The sequence below is a fragment of the Stegodyphus dumicola genome, chromosome 12 (assembly GCF_044657685.1).
Source record: "Stegodyphus dumicola isolate Sdum_Otavi_A_Nest chromosome 12, ASM4465768v1".
In the NCBI taxonomy this organism is placed as follows: Eukaryota; Metazoa; Arthropoda; class Arachnida; order Araneae; family Eresidae; genus Stegodyphus; species Stegodyphus dumicola.
In genome coordinates, this window is record NC_140779.1 from 87,020,964 (window position 1) to 87,043,425 (window position 22,462).

Here is a 22,462-nt window from a genome sequence, read left to right on the forward strand (position 1 = left end):
TGACTTATTGCATAGAAATAGAATTTAAACAATCAGAAGCTGCCAGAAAAATACAGAAGACAAATGCACATGCAACATGTTACTAAAATGATTCAATTCTACCTTACTAAATGACATTACAAATATGTATAGCTTTAATCTTTACTATAAAAAATATGCATCTCATAATCAAGATGATGCTCAATGCATTAATTAAATTATTTAAGCGACCTCACAACTGGCTGAGTGGTTTAGACTACTCTATAATAGTAGTTCAATCTGGTTTGAACCCAGGTGAATGGGCTGCCTACATGCCTGGTTTTCACTGTTTCTGCCATGTGTAATGTGAATATGAGCCAGTTTTCCTTAGACAGTCCTTCACAAAGATATCTCATCCCACAGAGCGAAAGCCCTTGTCTGCTATACCATATTTAAATAAGCTAACTGAAATTGCTTAAGGCTAGATGGAATCCCTATATTTTGGTCCTATTAGTCATGTGCAGAAAATACAGGATTTTCTTTAGACAAAAATTCTGTTAAGTTGACAGTTTATTTTAATATAATTTTTGTATCTTTGTTGCAGTTTCTCTCCATTGTTCCACCATACTTGCTTTTATTATTACTTTCAGAGATGTGTTATGGTATGAGAGATAGCATTTCCATTTTTGCACATTCCTTTGCAAATATCAAGTCTACCATATCCTTTACCAAAGAAGAAAAAATTGCTGGTTCTATTTTTCAAATTATGTTATTTCTCATTTAAATAAAAAGCAAATGATGGACTTTTAATAAAACAATATTACATAAAATTCATAGTTTGGGTTTTCACTAAAATTATTTTTTATAACATCTCAAAATATCAATTTTACAGATTTGTGGTTTTGGCATCGTTCTGATGATATTTTTAAGTAATAGCCTAGTACACTTTTCTCACAGCAGAACTAAACAGTTATCCTGACTGTCTTTCTTCTATCTCTTCTTTAGCCTGCTGCTGTTTTATAAGTTTCCAATACAGGCCTTTCTTCTTAGTCAAACTTGAATGATTTCCATACTAAAAGAACACAATAATATGCTTTTTAGTAGGGATTCTGAAGTAATCTTATATTTTAAGAAATTAAATTAATATATTTCTATACATAATAATACAATAATCCATTTCTTACATTTTAAGAAATAAATTATTATAATTATCATTTATTTAGTTTCATAAATAATCACTAATAGTCAATAATAAGGCAACCAGACAGATATGGATGGATTGCTATAAAACTAAATATGCAATTATATCTCAAGTAGACATGTAATTAACAGTTGTGGTATGGTTGGACGCTGGGTCTTGGCACCAGAAGTCATAATATTATTCTATTTTCCAGTAAAAAGATGCTTAGAACCAACTTTTATATTGTGAATCTCTTATTTCACTTGTTGAGAGACTGTTGAAGCTAAACATGCCTCTATAAAGAGATTATTTTTACAAACGTCAACCTGGAAACATGAAAAACTAGAGGTTTTCATGGATTTCAAATTTATAATATAACATGACTTTGATGTAAAATGCATACAATAAAAATTTTAAGTAATTTATTAAATACTAAGAGTTGTTTTTTGTGATATTTGATTTTATATGAGGGTTGCTATTTATATTTCTGGCCTAATAATGAAAAAACAAATGTTTATGATTGAAATTGTTTTTGTTATTTTTCAAAACATTCTCAATGAAGATCAACACACTTTTGCATTCGTTTGAACCTATTTTCAAAACATTTTTTTCACTCTGATTGAGGTATCCAAAACATGCATTTTGAATGCATCAACAACTACTTCAGGTGTCGCAAATTGCTGATATTACTTATTTATTTATTATTTATTTATTTGTTGATATGTGGGAATAAAAAAAGTCGTTGGGTGCTAAATCAGGGCTGTACAGTGGATGGCCCATCAATTTGATACTTTGGCCTGTCAAAAATTCCTTTGTTTACGCCAATGTGTAACAGCTTGCATTGTCATGATGGAAGAACGATTCGCCTCTTCTGATTTTTCAAATTTGTGCAATTACTTCTGTGAAAAAAATGGTTGTTTACCATTCAGAAATGATCGACCTGTCTTGCGCTAATGCCACTGTTGCCACATGGCCGGTAATGCCAAAGAAACAGGCAACCATTTGCTTTGATGTGCTTCTTCCAGGAACAACTTTTGTTGGATTTGGCTGTCTTGGAAGACCCATGCAATCGGCTGCTGTTTTGTTTTGGGCTCATATGCATAGATCCATGATCTTCACCCATGTAGATGTTATACACAGCCTATGATTCTCCTTGAATGTATTTTTTCAACATTTCCTTGCACCAATCGACATAAGGCTTCTTTTGAGCTTTTGTCCACATCGAAAGTTATGAAAAATAATCACATGAAAATGCTCGCAGGTAATTCCATTTTTTACCCAAGATGAATTTTTCAATTTACTGCACACAACACAAATCATGCTAAAATGGGAAAAAGTTCTGAAGAAGTTATGCTTAAAAATATTAAACTTTTGATTGGAATCATCTGCTGTTGCCAAGACCATAAATATAAATAGAAACCTTTGTAATTTTCTCAAAATCCTGTGCTAACAAAAACTTAATTATGGAGAAACCAATTTCTCTCAATTCTCTATAATGGATTTAAACAGTTCAGATGGAACAGAAATTAATCTGAAAAATTATGCTAAAAATCATATGGGGGGAGAACAAAGTTTTCAGAATTTAAGTTTTATTAAGTATATAAGATAAAGATGCTTGTATGACCCAGATAGATCACCAACAGACACAATTATCTGATCTCCAACAAAGCAGTCCCCTAATATAAGCAGTTCTATTAGTTTCATCGCCCATCATCCATAGATAATGAGTCCAGGTGTTTTATACAAGATTTTAATAGTAATATTCAAGTATGGATGATGACCACTTTACCACTGCCTTTGCTATGAAGCCACACAAGTCAAAATGGCTGAAATTAGTGCATGTTAGCCATCACATACAACAATCAATCAACCCTAATAGGGGATGCAAGGATATTGCCAGCTCAATGATATATGTAGAAATCCTGTTACCACATATTACCCTTCTGAGCCAACACATACGACAATGTATCACCCCTTATAGTGATGAAAAGGAAACTACCAGCTCAGGGATATGTGTAGGATTCCTGCAACCATATACACAATATCCTTCTCATTGCTAGACATCCAACAGGCATTTTTCCACAGGATTATGCTTGCTCATACACTCTCTTGACTTGCTCCATCATAAAATTAATCACCAATCAAGCATTTGTGGGACCCACAGGAATGTCAACTATGGTAGCCTACAAGTGCAGAGGATTTAAGTGCCCAATTACACAATCTATAAATAAACATGTAATAGAATACCATGTGGAATGTGTACACCAGCATGCTCTACTGTAACTTCCTAGACAGATTTGGTCTAGGCACTAGTTTTTTTGGATTGTACAGTTTCGTCTAACAACTTATCATTTTTTTATAAATATTATAATCATTTAAACATATCAATATTACATTAATTTTATACATATGCATACATTTCATTCGAGTTCAGCAACTCCTCCTTCATGTATTATTATTTTTAATTTATTAGTTTTGGGGACAGATACGTCGACGACTATCTGTCAGCAATAATCAAAAATGATATGTACCAAATCCTTTTTGAACAAGAATAAATACAAATTTTAAAAAAAGTTTCAAGTTAGGTTGTTGTGATAAATTTTCATAGCATATTTTAATTCAAATGACACATTATCTAAATTAATAAGGATGTTTCACAAAATCAGTGCAGCCTATATAGAGAGAGACTGACTGCATTGATATATATATATATTATTATATATTATACATATACATGCATATATATATAAGACTGCATTATTATTGTAATGAGATGACTTGATAGAAGTAAGCTGCAACAGATTGGCAGTGGTTCTCTGCTTCATAACTTGAAGACAACTTGATTGCGTAGTTAGAATGATGGATGCATAAACCAAAAAACTTGTAGACATGGCCTAAATTCCACAAATAATTTTATTTCTGCATAATGCACATTATCACCGCGGGTGTGCTATGCACCCCCAATTTTGAACAGATTACATCTTCTGAAAGAACGAAAATTAGAAAAGTAAACTTTGCATGGATAGAGGCAAGGTGGGAAGAAAGAAGAGGGAGAGTTTCGAAGCAGTTAAGCTTTTATACCGCATTCCATTTCAGATCAAGTGGCAGTTTAATATGCAGGTGTTAAGTTTGCACTTCATTGGTAAAAGTGCAATACAGGTTAGATGACTGATCTTTTACGTTTAGTTAAAAAATGTACTGCTCCGTTATTTTCAGAATGAAGACAGGAGTTAAAGGGCTATTAATTTATTATCTGAAAGCTAGCTTTTATATTTTACATATATATATGTAAGATATAACAAAATACGACAGCTGCTTTAAGAATAATTGGCGACCTCAAAATTAACTATTCTAGATTTGGTGCTCTCCGCCTAAATTCATCTGTTCTCCCAAATTCAAGATCTTTCCATGTTACATAACAACCTAAAACTAACCAATCACAGATTAGCTGTACTTAGGCACCTATCTGGTATAAATACTTACTAACTGTGCAGTCTCTCTCTCTCTCTCTTTCGCCTCTTCCCCTGCCTGCTGACAGCATGTCACTCTACCTCTGCTAGCTATTAGCTATTATTTAAAATGTATCGGACTAGGATACATATCCTGTGTGACCAAATTCCAATGGGAAAGTCATCGCACTGTCTAGATTAACCGACCACCTCTTCAAAACTTTGATGTGTAAAGGAAATTTATAATAGATAACAAGTATCTGCAAATTCAGAAGTCAAACAACAAAAATCAGCGTTAATTTACAAAATTTGTTTGACTTCTGAATTAGTATTTATTCGGCGTGTTATTGTGTCTTAAGTATCTGCAAGTTAAAAATCTAAAAGAGAAAAATAGAATACAGCATCATGGTGCACTTTCTTAAGAACTAAGAAAGAATGTTTTGAATCAAGGTCATTTGATCAGTGTTGCAGCGTAGTGAAATATGGTTTAAAATAACTTTGCATTTATAAGTAATTATATTATGATTTATTGATAGTAATATTTTGTTAAATTATTTTTAGATGAAAGTCATTAATTAAAAAATTTTATGATGTATTTATAATGTAGTTTTTATATTTCATTTGAATTTTAAAAAAAAGTACTGGATTTGATAAAAATTAGGTAAAGAATTTTGAGGATTTTACTCTGGGAAGATTCCTAATATGATTAATATTTTTGTACAATTGTTCAAATTTCTCTGAATTTATATTTTTGAAGTATTTTAAGAATTAAATTATTCTTTGAAATTTTTAAATTGTATGAATTTCCTTAATGGTTTCAAGATAAACATTGAAGGCTCACACCTTATGAAAAAATATTTTTTTTTAAAATTAAAGTACTTTTAGTTTTTCATATAATAGAATGTGTTTTTAATTTTTTTTATAATGGAATGATAGAACAGTTCAAAAAGGCCAGTTACCGTGGTCCAAGGAACGGTCTTTTATACAGTAACTGCAAATTTAGCATCCGTTTTGGTCACTGGTGAAGAATAAACACCAGTTCGCTCAACTGGATATGCAGATATGATGGATACCTTAGTATTTAGAGAAAGTTGTAGAGTCTTCCGGTTTTGTAAAGAATAAGCAAATTTTAAATGTCTTAATAATAGTGAAAAGCATCATTTCATACATATATGTATGTGCTTTTTTTCTAATTATTTTATCAAAAAGAATTTCACCAAAAAGAAAGAGAAACTATAGCTTTCATCATAATATTATATAACATTATATGAAATGCAATTAACAAAGTTACATATGTTTATAATGCTCTATACAAGCAAAATTTTAAATAGTTTGATTTGCTTACATAAAACACAAGCCTTAAAATTAATAAATACTTACTTCAGCAACAACTCCCCCTGTAATAACAGCAATAGCATCAGCGTTTTGTATAGTACTAAGGCGATGAGCTATCACCAGTACAGTGCGTCCTAAGGCAAAAAGCACATTTTTTACAAATACATATTTAGTTAATTTTTATTTCTTTTCATAGTAAAAAGTACAATTTAAATTTAAGAATGAATATGAATTTTGGGGAAATAAATTGGCAGTTTCTCCTCCCAATTACAACTACATCTAGTCTATTTCTAAGGATAAAACTTTGCCCTTGTAACTTAAACAACTTTTTGTGAGACAAAACCACTACAATCAGTGGTGCTTAATGTGATCACTGCTTAATGTTATCATTCGGATATTGCTAGCAATCTCCCAAAGCCCCACTTGTTTGTATGGATTATGAAATTTGAAGTGGCACAGGAATGTTGCCAAAAAAGAGGTTAAGTAGCCAAGTGAGGAGTTAATAGCTTGGTTTCAATTTCAGACAGCCATTTAAAATTGGGCAAAAAGCAGCCTTAATATGTCATAGAATTTGAATAATTCTAAACTACAAAAAGCAGCCTTAATATGTCATAGAATTTGAATAATTCTAAACTACAAAAAGTAGCCTTAATATGTCATAGAATTTGAATAATTCTAAACTAAGGTTACACCTTGAAAACAATTGCAACAACTAAGTTGCTTTTTAGCTTAGTTTAAAATTCTCTATTTTCGCAAGTACTTATCGAATGGGGATACCTTCCAAATATTAAAATTAGGTGTACAGAATCGGTTAAATAATTTTCAGAAATGTTTTAAACACTTCATAAACAAACTTTTGCTTTTCCCTAATTAAAATGCTATAAAAATACCAGTTTATATCTTTCTTGATATTTTTATATTAAATTAGTTAATTCCATTGCTATTTTGAAGAATATTTTCCCTCATTGTTTAATGTTATCAAAATAGCCCTAAACAAATGTGATTACATAGCAGAAAAAAGGGAAACGTTATAAAAGTACGTAGCTAAAGTTTTACGCTTTTTGATGAACTTTGTGTTTATACTATGAAGACTTCGAGAAATTTTAATACAAATAGAACTATGGTAAATTCTGTCAAACTGATATCAGCATATCCAAATTCATTGAAAAGCAGTGCTTGGGAAATAAGGTCTTCTGGTTCAGTGTTTATGAGAATCTGAAAACTCTGTTGTCAGACCACATAACTAAGCCTACAGTTCTTACAAGTGCCATGTTTTACAGATAAAATACTATTACTTAGTTCTCCAAAATAACTTAACCAAATCAGGAAACTTATTTTTGCCAATTATTATCACTGGATGTGGATAAAGCATATCCAGTCCAGTTAGAAATTTTATAACAGTAAAATGTAAACAAATAAATCTTTTAAAACGTCTGGTTTAATTTGGTGATGTGTGGGAGGGGAGAGATGATAATAATAACAATAATAATACAATATTTATGCAATTTTTCAAATTAAAATTTAAGCACTTTTCCTTGCACACAAGGTCAAAATTTTCTATAAACTGTTCAATAATTAAAATGGCATTCAATTTTCATCTCAGTCCACTTGACATTTCCCTCTAGCCAGTGTATATTGACTAATATTAATTGGCACTGAGAAAGGTTCCTTGTTTATATTTGATGGTAATTTTCCTACAATATCAGAAAATATAACCATGCAGTAAACAAAAAAAAAAAAAAAAAAAAAAAAAAAAAAAAAAAAAAACCCTTCAAATAAATAATATAGCTCATAATTTTTTTAAACCATGCATTATTTAAATAAAGTTACAGATTTCAACTCAATTAAATGTGAATTACAATCTAAAATTTCTAATATCATATTGGCTGGAATTCTTTAGCACATTTTAGACAGAATATTGATATTTTAGAAGTAAAAATTTCTCCTCTTATTCAAAATAGCTGCTTAAGTTACATTTAACAGCCCTTTTTATATCAATAAAAGTTTTTTCATCAGCACAACAGAATAAGGATGCTCATTACTAAAGCTTAGTTTAAAAATAACAATTTAAAAAAATTTTGAAATATTTTATGAAGACATGAAGTATCGACAGACCACAGAATCTTTTTGTCCAATCAAAAAAGTGCATTGAATCACTTTTATAATAGAATACTAGAGGTAACACATTCAAAAATATAGTTCCGATATTATTTATTCATGATGCTTTTTCAAGTTTATGTGCTTGTTTTACAATATATTTGTGTTCCGACATTGAAATAAATCAGTGGATAGAGCATGCAAGTCTTTTTCAAGCGATTTAGATAATCTGAATTTCCAGAGCTGGCTAAGCCTAACCTGCGAGTTTGTTTATGCCTGTTATTTTCTTGTTGTTTGAGAAACAGTGTTTAGTGGAATTTCATGCTGTATGAGGTTAATTGAATGTTTTATTAATATTGCTTAAGACTTCTCACATATATCTTGAACTTATTTTCAGTATTTTCTTCAATTCATAATGTTTTTAAGAATCTACTCAATTTGCATATAGCCTATCTATAAAATTGGTGTGCAGTTAATTTTAATGTGGCATAAATTAAATTGAACATTTATTTAACATTGCTTATGCATTTTCATACCTATATTGAACTTGTTTCATGTACTGTTTATGACTTTGAGGCTTTTGAGAATTTACCTGATTTGCATGAAGCTTATTTAAAAATTCTGCGTGTTTTGAATTTTAACACCGTGTATGATTACTTGAACATTTTCTTTATATTACTTATGAGCTTTCATACTTATAATTTATACTTATAATACAACGATTCTATTCGTTGACCATCATTTGTTTTAAAGTTACTTGAATTGAAGATACCAAGGAATGTTTTAAACATTATTATAGATTATTTTAATAAAATTAAGATTGTGTATGAGAATGAAGATGGTCAATCTATAATTATTGATTCTAGCAAGGGTTGCCCTCAGGGGTCTTCTAGTGCTCCTCTGTACTGGAACCTCATTGCAAATGATTTATTGAAAAGACATTTTCTTGAATATATGCATTTGGTAGCCTATGCTGATGACCTTCTGGTGCTTATAAAAGGTAAATCTTTGGAAATAATCAAAGGATATTTTTTTAATGAATTAGTTCTGGAATTAGAGGATTGGGGAGAAAAAGTAGGATTAAAGTTTGATATTCAAAAGACAAATGCTGTGTGTTCTTTCCCCGTGCAGGAAAGCAGACACGAGAACCAAGGTTGAAATATAACAATCAGAGAATAAAGTTTAGAAAAGAAATTAAATATCTTGTTGTAATTGTGGATGATAAATTAAATTTTATTTCACATTTTAATATAGTTCATAAAAAATCAGAATATATTTTAAATTATTACAGGAGGAACTTTCCTGTAATAATTCTGTCTATGAAAAATAATAGAAATTCTGTCTATGAAAAATGCCATAATAAGGTCAATCTACGAGACTGTTGTGATTCCCCGAATTATGTATGGCATAGGCACATGGGGTTGCAAGGTGGAGGAGCTGGTTAGACTTCGTATGAAATTGGACATAGTGCAGAGAACTTGGTTACTAATGCTTAGATGTTTCAGAATGATCTCTACTGAGGTTGTTTGTATCCTGGCTGGTGTGCCCCCTCTTTCAAACTATTTGTTTTTTATTATGATAAATTTTGTTTAAGAACAAGAAATGTTGATTTTAAATTAAAGGGGGATTCTATTGTAACATGGTGTGCTTTTGAAAAATTTTATTTAAATCTGATTCACCCTGCTGAAAGAATTTTTATTCCATATTATTTGGATGCTCCTAAAATAGGGGAAATTGACATTTATACAGACGGGTCAGGTCTGGAAGATACCATTGCTTTTGCATTGTATTATCATTGAACAGAGACTGAGAATAATAAATTTAAACTCAATACAGTCAAAAGTCGTTAATTCGGACACTCATAATTCGGAATGATCTATAATCTGGACCTCAAAGCTACAAACTTTCTGCGCATGCGTCGCGTTGACATAAGACCTTTACGGCTGCGAAAACGCGTGTGCGCAAAATACGTTTACGAATGCGCGTTTAATGTATAACGGACGGTATAAGCTAAGCTAAAATTATCTAAGTTAATGTTGCAGATTGCGTTGTTCCTTAATCTTCGAATTGGATTCGACTTATTATTTTTTGCAGACTGTTAGAGCAATTTTATAAAAGTAAGCTTGAAATTTCGATTATGTCAAATAGAATTTCTGATATATATTTACTAATATGTAAAGGATCTACAAAGCGAAAGTATGTTTCAAAGTCCATTAAACAAAAAGTGGAATTGCTTCAAAAAATGGATAAAGGCATATCCTTTTTTTATCTTTAACGCCATGGCGCGCAAGGAATTGGAAGTTGATCTGTCAGCACTATCCTTATCTTCAGGGCAGATGTTTTTATTTTATTTGGCTTATAATTCCTTACAAAATGTAGTATTTTATCTCGATGTACTCCGTCTTTGATATGATTTAAATCAAATTCCTCGTCATTATAATTCGCTTCCGATAGCGGAGAAAGTAACAGAGGTTACTGAAAACGAAAAAATTTCGATTGACAAATTAGTCGGTATTCTCGATATAGCAATTATAGGACTTGAACAGCGGAACTTTGTAACTGAACAAGAAATTATGTCTGTTTATATAATTAACGAGAATGTATTATCACATAAAAAACGAAACAACTTACATTGAAAGAAATGTTTAATAAAGTAAACAAATAAATATTAAGCTTTTTTTTGTAAATTTTGATACCCTTTAGATCATAATTGTTTTTATTTCATAAATTACGGTTTCATATTTTTTAATGTTATAATTTCTGCATGCCATCTTACCAGATTTAAAACTGATGATCTATAATCCGGAAAAATCGATAATCCGGAATCGCCGAAGTCCCGACAAGTCTGGATTAAAGACTTTTGACTGCATTTATGATAAATAGATGGAAGAGTGGGAAAGGTCTGATCGAAATAAAGGTTATATGAAATTTGTTAAACTTAAGACATTTGACATTAACCAAATCATTACAGGTCATAATAATTTTTCCTTCCTATTTTTACAAGACTATGGAGCTATGGAGTATTATGTGGAAACATGTAAATATTTTACTGATATCAGGAATGAGTTTAAGAAAAATTATGTTTTTAATATATATTATATTTTAAATGATTTTAAAAGACTGAAAAAATTCGCCTGGAAAATGATGGTGAAGATTAATCATGAATAATCATGAAGATTAATCAATAAAATAAAGCTTGCAGTGGGGATTTTAATTTGAATTTTGCTTTTTAGTTATGTTCTTTATGTCTGTTTGTTGAAGGTGTTGTTTCTAGCTTGCTCTGGCGCAACCCGCAAAAAAGCCATAGGGCGACGTAAAGTCTGCCAGGAGGGTTGGGCTGCGTCCCTCATATCATATTATAGTTCTGATTTAAAATTAGCAAAAATATCATTCAAAATTAGAAAATATGTTTGCTTATCCTAAGTAAACGTATTTAATAATTATTTTTAAAAAATCCATTTCATTACTTGTTTTTCTTTATCCAGTTTATTTAGAATACAAAGCAAAATTTGCATTTTTACTAATACAATGTAACTCATTCAACATCATGCATAAAGTACACTATAAGATATAAACATGTAATAAACATCAGCAGAGCTGTAGCTAGTGTTTTCAGTGCCCATAGACAAATGAAGATTTTGCTCACCTCCTGTTTGCCAAGAATGGAAAACAGTTCATTCTAAAATTTTATAAGGTCAGTTTGGCACTCCCTGGACCCAGAGACAGATGTCCTCCCTAGCTACACCACAGAATATCAGTTAATCTCCCTTCCCCAAATGAGGATTTTCAAATTTTATTATGTAAAGCATAATATTACCTTTCACAGCATAGTCTAATGCTTCTTGAACAGCCCTTTCAGATTCCACATCTAAAGCACTAAAATAAGATATGGAATTTTTTTAATTATGATCACTTACAAGACAAATCTATACCAGAAAATGTTTAATTAAAAATAAAATATTATGACAGTATTTGAAATTCACCAAGTTTCAAAAAGTTCATAAAATATCAAGATATTTTCATCATAAAATTTTCAGATGTATTAATTTTAGATAATTTACATCAGTTTTCTTTCAATAAACAAATCAATGGTCCCACTAGTGTCTGCTTCATTCCTTAATTTGTTAATGTTCTAAAAATATACTTTTGAAGAATAATTTTCTTTCTCTTAATGTAATCAATTTCTTTCTCAATAAGTTTCTTTTACATTTTAGAATTTCATACTGAATTGAAGATTTCTATTACTCTAAAGTATGTATTTGCACAATGCATAGCAGATCGTTATTTCTTTAATAATAATATGGGTATTGAGAATAAATGTGAAAATATATAAAGTCACTGCCAGCAAACAGAGCCAGTGGGACAGAACTTTTAGAAGTTACTGAAATAATAAGCGACAAAACTTGGGGCTGGCAAAATCTTTAGAATTTAGAACAGATACTGAGCAGCAGAATTTGGGACCCATAGAGATTGCAGCAAGTGGCAAAATGTCCTGTGTATGGTGCAGTGAGACATAAAAGATTATTCTTTTCAATTGTCAGTTTTCAATTTCTTTATTAATAAGAAAATTAATTTCTGTAGATGCCTATCCAAGTGACAAAATTAGAACTATTTTTACAATTTTCCATGCTTGTGTCTAGTGAAAAGACCCCCCCCCCCCAAAAAAAGAGAAAGGATTTCTACGATCAAAAAAAGGAAATTCAAATAACTTTATTTTTACTGTTCTTCCAAAAATTTTCATAAAATAAGAAATTCATGACAAATTTCCTATAACACACATTTATTACATGGTAATACCATGAACACATTTTTCATTTAGTCAGATTCTTTTGGAATCGTAGGTCAATAAATCATACTTTCAACTCATTCTAAACCTTCAGAGGTGCAAGGTCTAAAAATTAATCCTTCCAACTCTAAAGCAAAAAGCCAAAAGATTTTTGAATAAAAAAATTCACAAAAAAGGGGGGTAAAGTGAATTTTAAACAGAAAACTGACATACGTTTGAATATTCCGAAACAACTACATGGAGAAAAAACTCTAATGAAAAAATATAAAGAGAAATTAATTTCAAAATAACTAAAGTAGTGTTTGCTTTTGCTAAGAAGAGTTTCAGAAACCGAGTTTCATAGCATTTATTATCTTATTTATTTTTCTTAATCAAAATATTCCTAAATCACTAAATTGGAAAATAATGTCATTTTTAAAATATGGAAAAATAAAGTTTTATTTTAGTGCTATTTCTACATTTACATTATTTTAATGATATTTATCAGTTTTATTACATTTGTAAAAAGAAAAATTGTTGAAAAATTGCAAATTATCCAGATAAAAAATTTTGTATATAAACTGATCTTGAAATAACCAAATTTAGTCCTCCATAATAAAAGGAATCATAACTCAAAATGGGAAAGGATGTTTTTGATACAATATGTTATGAATTCTTCCTTCTCAAAAAAGAAAAAAATCAAATTGTTAATATTTTAATCAAGGCAAGGCCTCCTACCTTATTAAGTAGTAGAAAAGAATTCAAATGATAACCCATCAAATACATAATTGTCAATGAAACCAAAAATAAAATTTCTTCAAAATTCACACTTAAAACGGCAGTCATAAAACACAGATAGAAATGTCAGGTGAGTAAAATTAACGATCTTTTGCTGGTTTGGGCCAAAATTAAAGATTTTAAGGACCAAAAATCATCATTTCCGAAAAGCCAAAAGACTTTTTAAGTACGGCACAAACCCTGTAATTTCTTTTTAATACTTCCTGTGCAAATGAGTTTGCTTCAAAAATGCAAACAGCCATGACATAAAATATTTCATGTAACCATTATTACACTAAATTATCTAACAGATCTGAAAATGGTCTGAAAATTCAGATATGATGAATTTAAAAAAACTTTTCCTGATTACGGCCTTACATTTTAATACTATAGAATAAATTTTGAGTGACTAGTCCTTAAAGATATTTAATAAAAAGTTCTGGCTTGGTAATTTTTAAAGCATTTCAAAATTTAAAAAAGAACCATCCGAATGATTGTTACAAACAACAATTCCTAGCCAGATAAGAACAACAAATAAAAAGTTTTGAAAAAAATGAATAATATAATTTTAACTTTGTCTTCTTATGTATGCTGAATAACATTTTATTGGTTTTTTATAAACAAATATGCATAAAAGTCACTTATTTTATATATGAAACAATACTTTATCTCATCCTAACACTATAATTTCATTTTACTTTTCATATAAGTATGTAAATTTGCCTTAATCTTCTCTGCTGTTTCATTCTTGCCACTAGATGGTGGGCATTCTTCCTTTCTTTTTCTCTAATTGAGATCTGAGAATGAAATTAGATTCGAGCCGCTCGGAGGAGTAAAAAGACTAACTTCGATTTCGAAACCAACTAAAATGTACTGTCATTAAAGTAATTATCAACTATCATGTAAATACTGTAATTATAAAGATGTGTGTAAATAAAAAGTCATTAAGACTTAAATGAAGTTATGATTGAATCGAATATAGAAATCGAAAGCTCTCCCAAACAGAACTATGGATTAGAAATAACACTTTTAGTGGTGCCTTCACCAAGGGACTTGTGCATTAGAATTTCGAAGATTAGCAGATGGATTACCTGTAAACAGGTAAGCAATTCTTTTTTTTTTCTTTGAAAATTTGAAAAAAAAAAAATCTGAGTTTCAAGATTGTGATTAGTCAATTTTAAACATGGTAGCTTTAGACAAACTGAAGCAGAAACACACGAATGAATGCAGTAGCGTTACGAAATTAATTACAAAAATAGAATCTTTGTTATCAGAAAATATCGAAAACACAAATATTGAGGAATTGCAGGAGATGAATGAAACACTTCTCGAAGGAGAAAACACGTTGAAAATATTGAATTCACAAATCAAAACTCAGTTAAAAGATGCTAAAGAATTTAAAAAAGATATTTCTTCTGCAAGTGATAAATACAATGAACAAATTATGTCTGCAAAGTTTAGAATTAAAATAAGATTTAATAAATGTAATAGAAATTTGTCTGTGAAAAATGCATCAGATGCAAATTCTTTGAACACATCTGTTTCTGAAATAAATGTATCGTCATTGGCTATGAAATTGCCAAAGTTAAATATTCCAAAATTTTCAGGAGATGCAGGAAAATGGTTAGAATTTTTTAACAGTTTTCAAGCTGTGATTGATTAGAATAAAGCGTTAACCAAAACTGAAAAATTCGTATACTTGAAACCATTATTGATAGGGCAAGCATATAATGTCATTGAAAGATTTCAGTTAACCGAACACAATTACAATTCGTGCTTAGAACTTTTAAAAGAACGCTTTGGAAAACCAGAGAAAATTGAAGATATAAATAATCTTTTGAATATAGAACCAGTTAAAAATTCTTCTGACTTAAATGCACTAAGAAGACTACATGATGCTTGTGAAATAAACATTCGAAGCTTAAGTAATTTAGGAGTAACTTCCGGTTCGTACAGACACTTGTTGAATCTGATATTATTGAAATTATTGTCTCATGATATGATTCTCGAATATCACCGAAAGTGTGATCCAAAAGAGGAATCTGATGTTACAGGTTTAATTGCTTTTTTGAAAGAAGAAACTGAATGCTGTGAACAAACGTACGCAATTAACAAACTAGAACCGAAATTCGTTCCATTGAACAGAAAGAATAAACACTTCGACAAATACAAAAGTAATTTTAAATACACAAACAATAAGTTTATCTCTAAAGTTAACCCCTCGTCGTTGGCAGAATTATTAGCTCCCGTAAAAGAAGAAAATTGTATTTTTTGCAAAAATAACACACTTAACAGTGAAAAGTCTAATATAAGTGTAAATGAGAAACGAAATGTGCCAAGATTACAAGGTAGATGTTATGTTTGTCTGGCTCAAGTTTATAGATTGTCAGACTGCTCTGAGAAAAACTCTTGTGTATACTGTCACAAAAAACATAATGCAACCCTTTGTTACAAAAATGAGAAAAAACCCGAAGCATCGCAATCAAGAGGTGTAGAAAATTCAGGGTGCAATCACATTAGCATCGATAAGAATAAAATATTTTTACAGACGGCGACAGTAGAACTTAAAAGTAGGTCACGCAATAAATTAGTTCGTTGTTTATTTGACAGCACTAGTCAATGCTCGTATATTCAGAAACGTCTATCTAAACAAAACAACTGGGATTAGAAGTCATGGGAAAAGAAGAAATAATGATTCACACTTCCAGATCTCAAGCGCTTACCAAACAGAACTGCACACGAATAGAAGTAAAAAAAAATTTGATAACCAGGAATTAATTATTGAGGTTTTAGAGACTGATGAGATCTCAAATGCTGACCTAGACTATCCACCCGAAAATATTAAGGATTTGTTAAAAGATAGGGGAATAATTTTAGCAGATGTTGATCACGAATCTTTAGATAACAACATATCTTTGCTAATTGGAGCTAATAATTATTGGAAATTAGTAAAGGACAAAATTGAACATTTGAACTCAACATTAGTTACAATGGAAACCAAAATGGGTTGGATTTTAATGGGAAAACAGTTTGATCATATGGAAGATAGGGAAAATGTGACTCATGCTGTCGCAGTGACTTCTTTATTAATTCACATATCGAAGATTGAAAATTTGTGGAAATTAGATTTATTGGGGATTCAAGACCCTGTTGAAGCAAAATGTAGAAAGGAAATGGAAATTGCCACATTGAATCATTTTAACGAAACTGTTACCTTTAAAAAGGGAAGACTGTTTAAGTCAAAATTTCAATATTGCTAGGCAACGTTGAAATAGTACGACACACTGGTTGATACAAAAATGCAAATTCAAGGATTACGAAAATGTTTTCGCAGATTTTTTAAATGAAGGAATTATAGAAGTCCCTGAACACGAAATGAATAATCAGTGTCACTATTTACCACATAAAGGGGTATTCAAAGAAACTTCAAAAACGAAACTGCGGCCTATATTTGATGCTTCCTGTAAAGACAAAAATTCGCACTCATTTAATGAATGCCTAGAAAAGGGTCCAAATTTGCTGGAACAAATTATTCCCATAATTTTAAGATTTTGCAAGAATAGAATAGGAGTTATTTCAGACATAAGAAATGCTTTTTTGTAAATGTCAGTGATTAAGTGATCGAGATTTCTGATGATTTTTATGGTGGAACGACTTCGACAAGGAGAAACTTTGAGTTTTTAGACATAAATGCGTTGTTTTTGGATTGAATTGCAGTCCTTTTTTATTGGCTGCTGTATTAAGCCATCACATTGATCTAAATTTGTTTAAATATTCTGAAACAGTGGAAAATTTAAAAGAATCATTCTATGTATATAATTGCATCATATCTGTTCCTGATGAAGAAACACTTATGCGATTCATCGAGGAATCGAAACAAATATTAGATTCTGCATCATTCGATCTGAGAGGGTGGGAGCACACTTCTCTTTTGAAATCTGAAGACAGTATAGAACCTACTCCTGTGTTGGGAATTTTGTGGGATAAGGAAGGCCATAGCCTTTTCTGTGAGGTGAAGACTGCTACTGACAAACCAGTGAATCTTACTCTTACTGGAAGAAATATACTATCTGCGGTACATCGCATTTTCAACCCCATGGATTTTCTCTGTCCAATAATTCTAACACCTAAACTACTCATACAAAAGACATGGTTGTTAAAAATTGGTTGGGATACAAACATACCCGAAGACTTAGGAAAAGAGTTCTATTCGTGGATTGATGATTTGTCACTTTTATCCAGTATTAGAATTCCAAGGCCTTTAGATTTAAATGGAAATGAAAGTTTTAGTCTTCATACGTTCTGTGACGCAAGTAAATAAGCCTATGGATGTGCGATTTATTTAAGAAAATAAATATGGATGTGTGATTATTTAAGAAAGGAAAAAAACACCGCGAGTCCAGTAAGAAAAATGATCATAAATCGTCTAGAATTATTAGCTTGCTGTATAGGAGTCAGACTCGCAGCTCTTGCTTTACAAACACTTAAATTAGATAACGTTCTAAGGAACTATTGGACAGATTCGAGTACTGCTCTCTCTTGGATCCAAAGAGATGACCACTGGGCGCCATTTGTCACAAACAGAGTAAAAGAGATACGAAAATTGTCATCGGAATCTGAATGGTGTCGCATTCCAGGAAATTCGAATCCAGCAGATATACCATCCCGAGGGTGTTCGATTAAGAGTTTTGTGAAAGCTCGCTGGTGGCAAGGGCCAGAATGGCTTATGAAGAATGATGAAGAGCGGCCAACTAGTGAAGTGATTACTAACGAAGAAGAAATCACGAGAGAAAAGCGAAAGAACATTATTTCAACTTTGGCTAATATCACCACTGAAAAATTATTTACTTTTCAAGTTACTTTAAAATTGTGAGAATGATTTCTTCGATTCTAAGATTCGTAAATAATTGTAGACATGGGGGAAGAAATTATGACAAAACCCTGAATGTTGAAGAATTAGACATTGCCGTGAAGAAATTATTGAAGATCGTTGAACAAGAAGCATTCTCTAATGAAGAACAGTTGACAGGACATTTTACTTTCAGAGATGGAGAAGGAATTGTAAGGTTGAAGATGAAGATTTTGAGAAGACATGATGATGAAAACTTCCGGTATACTTCCATCCAAGCATGAATTAGTAGAAAGAATGATATAAGACTGCCATTTACAACTTCTACATGCTAGTACTCAAGTTCTTTTGACCAATATTCGTTAAAAATTTTGGATAATAAGAGGAAGAAAAACAATACAAAGAGTCATATCGAAGTGCGTTCGGTGCAAGAGACACTCAGCGAAAGCTTCTGATACAGTACCTTGTGCTTTCCCAGAAGATTAAGTCAGAGATGCTTATGCATTTGAGGTGACAGATGTTGATGTAGCAGAACCACTTTATTTAAAAGAAAACGAAAAGCTTGGATCTTGCTTTTTACCTGTGGAATTTATCATGCGGTTCATTTAGAATTAATTGAAAGTTTATTGACTAATGGATTCTACCTCGGATTTCGAAGATTCATAGTACGAAGAGGACGGCCTAGAGTAGTATACAGCGACAATGGCACAAATTTTATGGGGCAAGGAATTTTACTGTGATCTGTTGACTGGAATGAAATTATCAGAAGTTCTTCGACAAAGAAAATTCAATGGAAGTTAAATCCACCAACCACAGCATGGTGGGGCGGCTGGTGGGAAAGACTGGTTCAGATGATCAAGAAATTATTGAGAAGAGTCCTGGAAAACATATGAAGAAATGTTAACTATCCTACATGATGCAGAAGCAAATATCAACTACAGACCATTAACATACAAGTCAGAAGATTCCACCGATTTATGTGCACTCCATCTATGTTTATTCAAACTGAAGGTGTTCCGGATTTGGACAGTTTGGATAAAATCAACTTATCGAAAAGATGGCGATACCACCAAAAATTATGTGTAGAATTTCATAAAAGATTTAGAGATGAATATCTTGGACTGTTAGAACATCAACCAAAGACCGTACCTTCGCGAACCATCAAGAAAGATGATTTAGTGTTTGTAGAGGACTACAGAAGGAAAAGAACAGACTGGCCTATAGGTCGCGTTGTAGAAACGTATCCTGGGAAAGACAACAAAGTACGTGTTATCAAAGTGAAAACTGCAAAGGGGGAACTCCTAAGACCTGTGAAACATATTTATCCTCTCGAACTTGATAGACTTAACTTGTCTTGTGACTTCACCATAAACAGAAAGAACTCTGACAATGAGTGTGACAGTGATATGAACTATCAAACTAGATATGGACATAAAACTGTAAAACCTGTTACATATTTTTAAATTGTTATACTAATTTTAGTTTCTTTTCAGTATTTTAGAAGTTTAATTGTCCTAACTGTAGTAAATTGTAACATGTTATTTGAATATAGTAAGGAAATGTTTAGATGTATAACAGTCCTTTTGTAAATATTAATTTTTAGAGCATTAGTTAATTTTCATATTTATGAAATTTTGTTTGATTATTGATAAATTTTGTTTTGATTTTCCCATGTAAAATCAAAAGGTGGGAGAATGTTCCATTCTTGCCGCTAAATGGCAGGCATTCTTCCTTTCTTTTTCTCTAATTGAGATCTGGGAACGAGATTAGATTCGAGCCACTCGGAGGAGCATAAAGATGAACTTCGATTTCAAAACCAACTAAAATGTACTGTCATTAAAGTAATTATCAACTTTCATGTAAATACTGTAATTATAAAGATGTGTATAAATAAAAAGTCATTAAGACTTAATTGAAGTTATGATTGAATCGAATATAGAAATCAAAAGCTCTCCCAAATATAATAATTTCTATGGATTAGAAATAACTGCAGCATTACTAATTCTCAGCAGCTGTTTTAAATTCATGTCAGTTTAAAATATATTTATATATCACCACAACCACCTCGACAGTTTGGTGACTTTTAACAGAAGAAAAAGAATAAAGACTTATAAAGCTTTTGGATACATATAAAGTAAAAACATAATATCCAAAAATCAGTCAGTAAACCTATAAATGCATTCCTTTCATCATATCTGGTTGCTTTGGAATCATGCCAAAAAAAAAAAAAAATTTTTTTTTTTTTTTTTTGTTGTTGTGTTTGTTTGTTGTTGTTGTTGCTGTTTAGGTGGAAATTCAGTGGTGATCTCTTTAAGTATAGATTCAGAGCAAAGTTCTCTTTAGTAATTTTGTGAAAAAATACATTTTTTCGAAATGTTTTACTGCAGTTTCTTCCACTGAAGGCAAATTGCACAAGAGCATAAAATTGAGTTTTCAGATAATATATGTTACATTTTGTCTGTAAAAAAAACCACAGGAATTTGGAATACAATGGCAAGAATGCACATAAAATCAGCAACTTTGCTTATTGAAACTTTAAAATTATTATGGGCATGGTTGCTAGAATTTCTGCATTCTGTAAATTCGCCATTTTCAGGATACATAAATTTGACAGTTTTTACTGCAGTAATATCAAGTTTTACTGCATCAGTTTTTACTGCAGTAATCATTTAAAATAATAGCCTGAATAGGTTTTAAACCAACTTATATCAAATATCAAAGCTTTTAAACTATTATTCAATATATGTATAATTTTTACACCTTTTTCTTTTACAAATAATGTTCAAAATTCTAGACTCCTACAAATATTATTTTCTTAATTTAAATTTAAGAATGGGCAACTTCATATTTAATCAAGGTTTCTCACATTTTGAATGTTCATAATAAGAGTGCATTTCTACTTCATCGATAAATATTTTAATACAATTTTTGCTCATTTATTTAAGCTGAAAATAAACCTTAAAATAATAAATTTAATACTGATGATAAATACCAGTATGGTATTCATATATCCTCACATATTTACAATCAAAAGGTATTAAAGATTAAAAAATAATAATGGATAAAGATGGAAAGGATTGTTGTGAGTAGTCAATTCAAACAAATAAAACAGAAACATATTCGTAATGAAATAAGTCCTGTCTTTAACTTTCATGAAAACCAAAACCAATGAAATTAAACTGATTTTCAGACAGGTAATCCTCACAAATACCGTAATTTCCGGAAGAAAGGCCGCATCAGCGTAAACGGCGCACTCGAGAAAAATGGTGGGAAAAAAATTAAAATTACACAGAAACGCCGCAATAGATTAAATTGCGCGTGACATCGTCGTGGGCCGTATAGATGCAAAAACTCAACCTAAGTCCTGATATATGACATACCATCTCCCTTCGGAATAGTTTTTCATTTAAAAATGATCATCGGCTTTAGCTTGTCACCATTTGCGGCACAAGCTAACACACATGTAAATGACGTTCTTTCATGCCCCGTCATAAACATAGATACAGTTTTTGCACCAGTTTCATCAACAGTTCTGTTTGCAGGAGAGTCGAAAGCTAACGGCGTTTCATCCATATTTATTATCTGCGACCGAAGAAGTTTTTTTTGTCAATAATAGCTGTCACATATTTTAGAAAAGATGACTTTTTATACTGCCAGTCCATTGGTAATTGTTGCCCGACTGTTGTTCTAGTACGCACAGAAATATTTTTTCTTTTCATAAATCTGCTACACCTCCTTTGAAAGCATTTATGTTCATTCCATTGGTAATTGTTGCCCGACTGTTGTTCTAGTACGCACAGAAATATTTTTTCTTTTCATAAATCTGCTACACCTCCTTTGAAAGCATTTATGTTCATTCGTTTTGCTATAAATTTTGCTTGTAAGCGAATTCTTACAGTCGAAATTGCCATTCCCTTTCCTTGTTGCTCCTTTATCCAGTTTGCTAGGTCGTCCTCTTGATTTGGCCACCTTACAGTACCATTTCTTTTGGCTCGTTTCTGTTGTGGCATATTTTTAAGAAGTTCTTTTTCAGTTCTCCAACGTCGAATACA

At 31.0% G+C, this 22,462-nt stretch overlaps 1 protein-coding gene across 5 annotated transcripts in view; it reads right to left on the reverse strand.

Moving 5' to 3' along the window:
- Nucleotides 1–788: 788 nt before the first annotated feature.
- Nucleotides 789–22,462, reverse strand: part of LOC118203162 (mitochondrial potassium channel ATP-binding subunit) — a 96,400-nt gene continuing 74,726 nt past the window's right edge. For 4 of the 5 annotated variants that reach the window (XM_035375444.2, XM_035375429.2, XM_035375420.2 and 1 more), the window contains exons 17-19: nucleotides 11,837–11,895; nucleotides 5,968–6,056; nucleotides 789–1,030 (exon numbers count right to left, since the gene is read on the reverse strand). In XM_035375444.2, coding sequence (XP_035231335.1) covers nucleotides 929–1,030; nucleotides 5,968–6,056; nucleotides 11,837–11,895 — 250 coding nt within the window. In that variant the 3' untranslated portion in view covers nucleotides 789–928. The remainder of the gene's footprint in view (nucleotides 1,031–5,967; nucleotides 6,057–11,836; nucleotides 11,896–22,462) is intronic. The other variant, XR_004760518.2, reaches the window with a different exon arrangement.